The sequence below is a fragment of the Stegodyphus dumicola genome, chromosome 2, assembly GCF_044657685.1.
Source record: "Stegodyphus dumicola isolate Sdum_Otavi_A_Nest chromosome 2, ASM4465768v1".
Classification (NCBI taxonomy): Eukaryota; Metazoa; Arthropoda; class Arachnida; order Araneae; family Eresidae; genus Stegodyphus; species Stegodyphus dumicola.
In genome coordinates this window covers 55,755,604-55,767,720 of record NC_140769.1, presented here as the reverse complement: position 1 = coordinate 55,767,720, position 12,117 = coordinate 55,755,604, and the positions used below count along the sequence as shown (strand labels likewise).

The 12,117-nt window shown below is 31.8% G+C and overlaps 1 protein-coding gene across 1 annotated transcript in view; it reads right to left on the bottom strand.

The window, feature by feature from the left end:
• The window catches only part of LOC118183992 (uncharacterized), a 543,427-nt gene that overhangs the window by 401,741 nt on the left and 129,569 nt on the right, over positions 1-12,117 (bottom strand). Inside the window, exons 8-12 of the mRNA XM_085809921.1 lie at positions 10,544-10,735; positions 9,058-9,222; positions 5,380-5,493; positions 5,135-5,257; positions 3,454-3,645 (exon numbers count right to left, since the gene is read on the bottom strand). Of these exons, the coding sequence (XP_085666047.1) occupies positions 3,454-3,645; positions 5,135-5,257; positions 5,380-5,493; positions 9,058-9,222; positions 10,544-10,735 (786 nt within the window). The remainder of the gene's footprint in view (positions 1-3,453; positions 3,646-5,134; positions 5,258-5,379; positions 5,494-9,057; positions 9,223-10,543; positions 10,736-12,117) is intronic.

Sequence of the window (12,117 nt, the reverse complement as noted above, 5' to 3'; positions counted from 1 at the left end):
AATACATAAAAACTCAAAATATCTTCATTAAAAATCGAAAGATATAGAAAAACAGAAAACACCAAATACATTTAAAACAAATTAAAAGAAAGTACAATTAAAATTAGACTTCCTGCGTAAAAAAGGCTGATTTTTCGGTCTACGAAACTAAAAGTTTCCTTTTGGGCCCACTCGGCAAAAAGACGCTTAAGGAGCAGAAAGCCTTTCACTGTTCTGCTGTTTCAAATGTGAATAAATGCGACTGCTATGGTTAGAAAAATCAGGCTCAGCCGCATTTAAACAATTTTTAAATTGTTGATAATTCTACAGCTATTGCATGCAGATTAACTAAAGACATAAAAACAATAACCAGAAGATAAGAACAATATAATTCAACAATTCAACAACAACAATTTTGCATATTTTACCAGCATATAAGGAAAAAAAAACTGAGCTCACGGAACCGAGTAACAGAGCGGGTATATATATTTATATATATACCCGCTCTATATTTATATATATATATTATATATATATATATTATATATATATATATAATATATATATATATAATAGAATATTAATATATATTGATATATATATATAATAGAATTTTCGCGCATTAAGCTGCTGATAAATTATCAGTAAAGACATATTTATATACTTTTGGTGCGGCCGATTGCAATCAAAAAGGGAGGTCCAAAAGTATATGTTACAGCAGTCCTACATTCGAAATTTCAACGTTCTGAGGCTACTCGTTTTTGAGTTAAATATGATACCCGGAATTTTTTGTGATTACAATATTTCCTTGTACGAAGTAAAGAACGAAGTATTTTCGTTGAAATATGATACCCGGAATTTTTTGTGATTACAATATTTCCTTGTACGAAGTAAAGAACGAAGTATTTTCGTTGAAATATGATACCCGGAATTTTTTACAATACTTCCTATACCGGAATATGATACCCGGAATGATTACAATACTTCCTAGTACGAAGTACAAACAAATAAATAAAAGATTTGAAAAATAAAAGTTGACAACGACGAACACAAAAAGTTGGTCATCTTATTAAGAAAACTGAACACTACTAAAACGAAATGCATGGCAACGCTTAACACTCTCTCAGGAATTCTAAAGATGTGCTGCTTTTAAAAATTTTGTGATTGTTAAGTCATTGATTTGTGAATTCGAAGCACTATGTGACCATAGATAGAATATTCTACGATCGATACATTTTCAAATCAAAGCATGAGAACGACGCATAATAGAACACGTATGAGACAACAAAATAATAAAAATGAGTAGTGTTTATAATAACTATTCAGGCAAAAATTTTGAAAACAAATTAGATTTTATTTACAAACGATCAACCGCAAGTAACAGTTTACAGATTTTTAATCTAATTATACAAAAATGAATGTATTATATAAAGTGGAACGCATTGACCATATGTTCGGAGCATCATAACCTTTTAGGTTATGCACCTTAAGGTCAAACTTATATTATTTTCTTACATAAAAATATAGCGGACCGCTTCTACTATATGTTGCACAAAACAGAATTTAAACGTGTTAATAATAAGAATAAAACTTTAAAACTGCCCAATTGCAGCAAAGGGATGTCCAGTTATGACGGATGTCTCGCGGAATTCCGTGTTTGTGTTGTACGCAGTAGACGCAACATACGCAGTAAGAAGATTAAATTTCCTCCAACAAAAAGGCCAGAAGTAATGTTCAAAGTGAACCAAAACCACTTTCAGAATTGTTAGTGAGAAACTACGAGTAATTTAGAGGCATTAAAAAATGATGCTGATTGAAGGTAGCAACAGTGATACCGTCAGAAAATTTCCAGTAACATTTCAACACGACAACTCGATTGAAGATGTGCTGACTAAGAATCTGAATTCAGAAGTAGTCCTGTGAAAATTTTGTGAATTAACGCTGATTTTTGTTGTTTGACTTCTGAATCAGTAAGAAACTGAACTTAGACTGCTACGAAGAAGACTCGCAAACGTATATATCAGCATATAGATTGTAATTTGAGATTTCATATACAGAACTGTCAAATCCTCATAAGCGTACTTCCTCATTTTACTCAATTTTGCTCTCAAAATGCCTATTTAATGAATTATTTTTCGTAAGCTTGGATTTCACTTCCTTCACTAATCAGCTTTAGCACGTTTTCAATTTTAGCATGAAAGAACTGGTCTGAGTAATAAGCTGAAGTCAATTTCCCGCTGCTCAAATACATCAAATTAATAGTCTTTCCCACCTGCCGCTTTCGATTCTTTTTTAAGCTGCTTACTTCATTTTAATGACCTTGACACACATTTCCTGATTGGTCTTCATTGCTGAGGCACAGCAGTGCACATGTGACACAATACCCATATATCAGCACCTGAGTTTCTTGTTCTTTAACAATTTTAATTTTCGAAAAGACGATTAAATTATTCAAAAATCATCATTCCAAAGAGACTTTATACACTACAATAGTTATTTGCATGAGTTACAGCTATTACTAATAAGTTTTCGTTAGAACACAACGCGTATACATTTTCATTTACTACAAAAGTATATTACATTTATTTTTTTCATTTAATATGCAAATATATTATATATAAACAGAATAGGTACTTGTCGATTTTAATGACAATCACCAAGGAAAAAATGCCGCCAAGTTTAGGCTTTAAGAAAAAGAGTGCTTTTTTAACAATGCAATTTTAATTGAAATGCAAATTAAATAAATAAATAAGATTACTTTATTTCTAGAAATAGAAATTCCTACTTAAAAGTAAAAGTTGTATGGATGCCCGCGGAAGGAAGAATGCAATAGCTTTTTATTACTATTATTTTATTTTATTTTCGACATAAAATTCTTCTTTTAATCAGAGAGAAAAATAATTGGTGTTTTCATAATATGAAAAATAATTAATGGATTATTATATCTAAACTGTTTAGATAAATTATTATCAGACATAAAATTCTTCTCTTAATAATAAAAAATAATAATTATTTCATTTCATTATTGAATTTTCATATATTCCCATTACACAGTTTTAAAAATTAAATCTTTTATTTTTTTAGCATGAACTCCAGAAAAGAGAATTTTAAGTAAATAGATCGATGAGGATGAGAAATGCTTCATTTTCTACGAACTTAAGCCTCTGTGACTACGATTTGAAACCAAGATGAAAGAAACACTACATAGTATTCGTTTGCAAACTGCTACAGAGTATCTTCAGGCAATAATCTGCTTCATGCGAGCCAAACAAAACAGGTGTTGCTACAGATTCTGAGTATCACCCAACTGGCAAAGGGCGGTGTATAACGCTGGTTAATAAACAGAAGATAGGTAAAATTTAACAAAAATACCTGTTTCATGTCAGTTGTAAAGAAGTAGTTGCAACTATTAAAATTTCAACTCTTGTATATATGATTTAGAAATTAAATACTATATACTTAAGGCAGACTTACCTTCGTTGAAAGTTTCAAAAACGCGAAGTATCTTTGAGCGATTGAAATTCTTTTTTCTAACATGATTCTGAGCTGCGACCACTGTTGCTTCAAAGTGTCAGACTTGCTATGCACTACTTCCGCTTCCTCGCCTCCGCAGCGAACTAGATTTGGAACTGTCTTCAACAAGGCTTCCATTTCCATGCCTTTCATCTGTAAAGCATAATAACGTACCAAATTATACATTATATATACATATATATGTATATATATATGTATATATTATATATACAATTTAGCCAATTTTTTATCTCGGTGTTTTTGCTTAACCCCTTCGCGCCGACTGTCACGTATGCGTGCCAGCAACGAACGCACTTACCTACCGGCCGACACGCAGGCGTGCCAGAGGATTGTTCCATTCTCTACCGACTGTCACGTATTTGTGCCAGTACTTTGGAACGTTTTTCAAACTATAATTTCTGCCACAAGATGGCACTGTATGTCCATATGGTTTCAGATACATGTATATTAGACCTTCTACTCGAAATGAGAGAAGCATGACTCACATACATGTGTTTTTGATTATATAAACAAACGGGGAAATAAATGTTTCCGAATGGCGTGATTTATGACGTCTCTTTAAATCGCACTTTATTCGCACGTGGTAGTTGTTTACTGTAAGTAGAGAAGTTTTATTTGCTCTAAAGCGTTGGGTATTTCGGTTTACAGTTCAGTTTTTAGAAAATAATTAGATCTTGTTAGACGTGAATTCTTTGTTTTTACCGTTGCAATGTCGAAGCATCGAAAATGTTTAACAGAGCATGAAATAGCAGAAATGATGCAAAATATTTCAGATATTGATTCTGAAATTCTGATATTGATTCTGAAAGATTAACTGAAAGACATTTTCCAAAACTTTGTTCAGAAGAGACTGATAAGAAAATGAGACGACGATGCTTCATTTGTTCACATTCCCGGAAAAATCCTCCAAAACGGCAAATGAGTTATTACGAGTGCAAGGAATGTAACGTAGGACTGTGTGTAGATCCCTGTTTTCAAATTTTTCATACGAAAAGAGAATTTTAAGTAATATATTTAGTTTTCAGATGCATAATGTTAAAATTCATAAAATGGTGAGTAATTAAAATAAAATGTGTAAAATATGCATTTAAACAAGAAATAAGGTAATTAAAGTATATATATATATAAATATTTATAAAGCATAAGCCGTTTAAATACTCTATAGAGCATTATTAAACAATGCGTTGATACTTCGGAAATTTCATGGTGGATTTAGGCTTAGTAGCAAAAAAGCCCCCGGCCCTGGAGAGACGCTCGCGTAAGACACTGCCGGCCTCAGCGATAAGCGCGCGTTTTCGCTACCCGGCTCGAAGGGGTTAAGGATCAAATTAATGAAGAATAGATTACTAAACTATAAATTCATCACCTGTCAAATCTTTCCCAATTAAAAAAAAGAGCAATTCAAAAATGGATTAGAACAATAATTTACCTGGTTTGTAAAATAAAGGGATTGAAGTTTAATTATTAAAATAATTTATCATACTGAGTGTGTTAGCATATAATTTCAAGTTATTCTCGTATTTAGGTATTCTTGTGTAAACCCTCTAATACGAAACTCATCAGTGACTGCGAAAGAATTATGAAAAAAGGTTTTAAATTCACTAAATTCATTATGACTTACCCTCATGTCGTTCTGCAAACTCTCATGATGATCAACAAATGTTTTGGCAGCAGTCGGAGTTGTGCCCATATCACGTGTCCTCTGGACAAAGAATTGGCCATTGTTGGACAACCATTTCATCAGCTGGGAAAAATTCAGTTTCATATTATAAACAACAGATTACAGACAATGCAAATTTCAGATGAAGCAACTGATACGCAGCATGATTTCATAAAGAGGAACGAAAAGAGAATCAAATCTCATACCTCATCCCATTTCTCACAAAACTTTCTGAAAGCTGAAGTCCTCTCCAACGCAACAGATTCTTTGGCTTTGCATAAATCAAAAAGTTTTATCTTCTTAGCTTCCAACTCCTCAACCTTGAAATTATATTTAATAACTTAGTAAAATAGCAAAAATGTGTAAAATAAATCAATAAAATGCAAAGAAGCAATAAAATTAAAGATACCCCATTAATGAGGAATTTTATATGAAGTGAATTAAATATTTTCCTTTTATCCCCAAATTTTGATTACTGATTGATGAATTTTTCACTGATTATATAAATAACGTAACGATATATGTTTATATAAATAGCATAAGGATATATGTTATAGTATATACATACTTAAATTGCTCCTTTCGCTAAATTTGTACGACATATAGATCAGTCTAAAGTGCTTTACAAAATATGCAGCCTACATGCATTAAAGCAACTACATACTGCATGCAGTAGATTATGTTATACTTTGTTGATTTGAGTGATTACATATCCCAGTGGTACCCAAACATTTTTATTCGTAGCACAATTTTTATATTAGATATTTTTCCTAGCGTACAGTCAGAACGTTAGGCCTATCTAACAGTTGTATCATGGCGTTGATGCTATTACATTGGTTAAATTGAGAAGTTATAAAGTATTTCTCCCGCCTTCTTGGTATCCCTTCGCGGTGTGGGGGTCTGCACGCTGGGCGCGTATTCCAGAGGTCTGCGCTTCGATTCCCGAAGAAGGTGTTGCTAACGTTTCACCTTTCCTGCTTCCGAAAAAAAATCCTAATGTCTCTACAGTGGCGCCCGAACTAAAAGGGTAGTGGCGATGATAATTTACTAATTTACTCACCCAGGATTTGGCGTTTGGGTTCTCTAAAAATCCCAGTCGCCCTTTAAAAGGGGGAGTATATAAGGTATTTCTCCCGCCTTTCTGGCATGCCTTCGTGGTGTGGTGGTCTGTACGCTGGGCACGTATTCGAGAGGTCCGCAGTTCGATTCCTGGCTAAGGTGTTAATAATTTTTCGTCTTTCCTGCTTCAAAAAAAAATCCTAATGTCTCTAGAAAGTGAATGAAACACGTATTTATCCATAATCGTAAATCCAGAAAAAATTTACAAAATTATTTTAAACTATATGCACATATACCTAAATCAATCATACCCAGTACATATCCTAAATAATTATATCTCTGAATAAATTAATCGCAGCTAATTGAATGAATAAGCCTTTTTTTCCCGTATTTAGTAAATTCGATGTAACAAAGCATTGAAGAGTAAATTTGATGTAGTTTAAGTGTCAAAGGGTTTTGAATCTATGGAAGCTTATCACCATGCATGTATCAGTTATGCAAACTCCTCTCTCTGAAAGTAATTTTCAAAGGAATTTATAAGCTGATAGGTACTTTTCAGAAACAGTGATTTGTACTAGATTTACTTTCTATCACAGCACCAAAAAATTCGATGGAAAAATTCTGAAATACGTGGATTAAGTATCACTTCTATTGTAGAATATATAAACGGCTATATTATATAATGCTTCTATGGTAGACCATATTAACGCCGGAAAGCTACCCACAGCACCCCAAGGCGCCACTGTACATAGTTGGGGAATCATTAGCATAGCCATAAAAGATATCAGTTTTATAAAAATATTCTAAACAAACGTAGTTACGCACTCTCATGGCTTGGCCCTCTTCGGGTTCTTTGTCTTATACAGTATAACATATTTAAGTCATTTAGCAACGTTATTTTGATTCTTTTCATTAAAATCATAAATTTATTACAAACGCTAACTGAAAATATTTAATAAAATGCATTATAATCATTTTAGAATTCTATTATTTTACCTCATTAAAAATGTCTTAATATCGTTGCTTTATTTTATTTAAAAATAAAAGTTCTTTGCTTAGTTGAAGATAATAATAATTGGATCGTTTCATTCTGCAGAAAACAGCGCGTTTTTTATTTTGTTTAATGGAAATAAATATATATTTATTGTTTTTTTAGCTGTGTAATCTTTCTTATAATGTAAAAAAAATATCAAATTTCTTGGAATAATATTTTTTTTAATAAGGTAAACACCACTTTAAAATTTAAATGCAGAAAAAAGACAGCCCATTTATCTGGATTTCTCAGCTGTTCTGGATTGACTATTTTCTCTCTCTTCCTAGCGACTAAATGAGAAAACGACTCCATTGGTTTTAGCTGTTCTTCGTGTCTGTAACTGACAGTTTTCTTTCAGCAAATCCTACCCAAAAGCACCCTATTTTTAGGCAAGATACTTTTTTTATACGTGGCCATAATTAATAAATTCAATGAAAAAAAGTATGAATGAAGTGTAAATATGAATGAACGAGAATAGTCAAAAATACCAAGCACCAGCTAGCATTCTGAAGAAAACGTAAAACACAATAACATTTACTAAAAGAAAGAAGTTATAATGTAAATGCAATACTGTTAAAACGAAGGATTATCCTGGTTCATAATGATACAACGTAGCGTTTTAAAATAAAATTACATTGTTTTACCTGTACAGCACTTAGGAAAGCATGAAAACAAAAGAAATAATAAAATTAATATATTTTCATAATTTAATCATTTTAATTGTCTATTTTAAATAATAAAGAACAAAAATATTATTTATAAATATCTTGACCATTTTTAACTTCATTTTTTAATCTTCCGTAGCACGGAGAATGAAATTTCACATGTATTAAAAAATTCAAAAACTCGAAAATACGACACAAATCGATTGCTTAGGCTAAGAAATGAAGGAAACAAAAGTCCTGTTGGCAACTACTAGGTACCAGACAAGGGTTGTTCAGTCATTAAACCTACAAGGTCGGTGACCTAGTCCCTCAATAAATTCCTCATATGTCTTAAGAAAACATGGAAAATGAGATCGAAGGAAGACCTTCTGAAAAAAATCTTAATCTACGTTACCATAATGTCATAACCGAGCGCTGATTCCAGGTAAATTGCTCTATTATAGAATTCGGAAAAGTATTTAGCATTTTAATCCTTTTTTGAAGCTAGAAATTTCCGAGCCTAGACTTTGTCCTTTCACCTCTCATTGCGGTGTAATATGCTTTTACATTGCTACCAACTACTTAAACTTTTTTTTCATCAATAATCAACGTGACACTATCGATTCTGCAGCTATTGCTAAACCATCAAATATAAGATCTTTACTTTATGTTTTCCATTTTATATTTTTTTTAATTATAATATTTCAGTCATTTATATATTATACGTTTTTTTTTACATGAATTTGATTTAACATGGTTTAAAAGCAGGTTATTTCTCTTTTTAATTTAATATGACGCTGTGAAAACGAGACCTTTTTTAAATCTAATTCTCTAGAATTTACATTTAATTTAGAACATTTTAAATATTTAAGGAATTTAGACTTTAAAAATGTACATTTTGCGTACTAAATCCTTAAAGTAAAATTTAAGCCAGTGTAATTACATAAAATATTTTCTTTGTCTTTTCCATAAAATCAATGAGCTTTCCTTCTTATGTCTATCGAAATCATGCTACTAGTTTACGCTCATTTAAAAATAAAAAATAGACTACCAAGAAATGCAAAAATGTGTTAAAATTGGTTTACTTGCTATGAAAATGATAGAATAACTTTAGTATTGCATGTACAGCTGAATTATAGCAAATTTACCTTTCGAGCGACACCTTGAGCTCCCGGTTCTTTACTTCCAACGGTATTTAATATCCTTCGGCCGCATTCAATCACTGGACTTGCAATTTCTTCTACTGTAGATGATAAAGTCGCCATCTCGCTAGTAGATATTTGGATTTCGAGCTGGTCGAGTTTCGTTTGAGCCTAAATAACAGTAAAATCTCAATCATTATACAATAACAATGTCATTCTTTAACAGATATACATAAGCAGGACGATTCCTAAATGTATTTTCGGAGATAAAAGTATACGATAACTTTAGTTCTTTTCCAGACGGGAAAGTGGTTAGTGACTCCGTACCGAAGGGTTTCGGTTCGAATCCCAACCCTGAAAAGGCATGGATGTAAATTGTCTATCCCTTCATAGAAGACAACGGTGACTCACGTATTAGGTGCCATCATAATAAAGCAACCACCACTTCTAGCCTTAGTATTGGCCAACGCTTATATTGACTATTCGCCTTCCTTCCCTGCGCTGCGCGCTACTGAGAGAAGTAGAAACACACACACACAAAAAAAAATTTGAATTGAAAATTTTGAAAAAATTTTGAATCACTGAAAAAAAAAGCCCGTTCTTTGACAGAAAAGTCCACTGGATGAAACTTCACACGAATAAAGCCCACAGAAGAAAACCTACTCTCATGATTACCCAATGATCATATGCATAATAGCTCGGACGGATAAAAGCCCACATGGATAAAAGCCCGAACAGGTAAACGAAGCTCATATTGACAATTCTATTCATGTGGGTTTTTATAAAAGCGGGCAATCATGGCTAAGGGATTTCCTGGGTTTTGAGATATCTCAGTAATTTAATTAAAAGAGAAGAGTTATTATTTTATCCTTTTTATAAAATAATGTTCCTAAACGCAACAACCACAACAGATGAGTCAGATGTCTCCATAAGTCAAGAGGACTCTGTCATAGCATTTGTATTCACGTTCTCGCAAGTCTGCAAAATTTTATTTTTTGTTTCTAATTTATTAACTCTTAACCGCACTAATAAATTTTAGCATTAGCTCGCAGAGTTCTTTATTTAGCTTTTCTGCAAATTAAATAAATCACTGTAAGCATTAAGTGATAATACGACTTTAAGGAATACAGTTCAAAATATTAGCCCGTTAAGCTAATCAAATTTCGATTAAACGAATATATATTTACTTCACGGCCAAAAATAATTAAGAAATCATTTTTCAAGAAAAGGAAACATTTTTTTTAAAATATCCCTATCTATTTCCATACGACTTTTGTTTCGGTCATTTGCTTTGCTTTAATGTACAGAAATGACTAACTTATAACATGGTAATAAAAGTAGTCAGATTTTACTCAAAATCATATTAGACCATAGATATCTTCATTGGACTAGAATTTCAATACCTGGAAAGCATTGTACAACAGCGTTCAAAATTTTAATGTCAAAACAATTAATTAATTGCAGATTAAGTCTAAGCAATTTAGTTTCATACCGTTTGAGCCTTTCTGAAGAAATCGACAGAGTCGATCAAGAGCTGCCGTCTTTGGTCTACGCTTGTCGTAAGGTCAGCGCAGTCAGAAAGAAGGAGATATGCTCTACTCCTTAATTCTTCTGCTGCATAATTTCCACGACGACTTAAATCTTCAGCCGATTTGACCAGTTTCAGGCATTGTTCTTGTTTCTCCTAAACATTAAAAAAGGAGGAAAAAAGTAAAAACAGATCTACAAAGAAGCAATGAAAATGAGAACTGAAACAGTCTATATAATATAAGCGCAAAAACTATCGGTCATTCACTCATTTTTTAGGGTGGAAAATCGGAACAATGATTACATGCATTTAATTTAATTCTTGCCTTTAATTTATTCCTTTTACAATTGAAATTTTGTTATTTCATGTAATTTCATGATTTAATTCATTTCGTGTAATTTCATGATTTAATTCCAGTCCCTGTTAAACATTTTTAACAATTTATATTCAAGTTACTTCAAAAAATCTTTCAAAATAGAACTTACTAAATATGGATTCACTCTTTTAAGATAATTCTACTATAATTCAACTTAGGAGATAATATAATTAATATTATTTAGTAAATATATATATATATATATATATATATATATATATAGTTACAATCGGCTCGCGTTTTTTTACTACCTAGATATAATGGCACGTCCAGATATATAAGCAAGTCCCAGTCAATCTTTTATAAGGCGATCTTTTACTCGGTACAATGATCACTAGATATAGCATAATTTTTCATCGTTTCCAAGACGGTCATTGTAACGCAAGGCAGACTATATATTATATTGTCAACTAGCAAAATTAAAAACATGTAAATCAATTGATACAAAAATCACTTGGTCTACGAATAATCCAGATAACTGGAGTTCGGGATACCTGAAATGGATAAATGAAGCTCTAATATAATGATCTTCCTTTTTATGAAAAGAATATAATCTTTCATATACCTGATATACAACTTTCAAATAAAATGTGCTAGTCAAAAAAAAAAAAACTCTCATGCTTTAATTCCCATACAATAATCAGACTCTGATCCAATTTATATATGACGCTCTAACAAATATTTGGCTATTGTCATGGAGATGAGACTGAAACAAATTATGAAAGACAGTTTGACACATATAATGATGAAATACGATACATACGAGTAAAATAGCATTTACTCTGCATTCTATTAATACTGCAATAAAAATTCTATTGACACACTTGCTGGGATTCAATAAAAGAGCATCGTTAACACACACTCTCTGATTTGCATTAACATAAAAACGTTGAATGAAATCACCATTTTCTCTAAATATCCGCAAACTTATGGAAAAATTACAAATTAATGGCGACTTATAGAACACACGACATTTATTTAGATACCTTTATGACACATAGGTGCTCTTCTGCTAATACAAAACAGCAAGAAGAATTATTTTATAAGAAACAAGAAATTTTATGACGGGTTGAACAATCGATATGACCGAAACTTACATTCTTACAGTCAATGGATATTATTCAGCGAAATGACAGTAAAACATAAAACGTGTACATCCAAA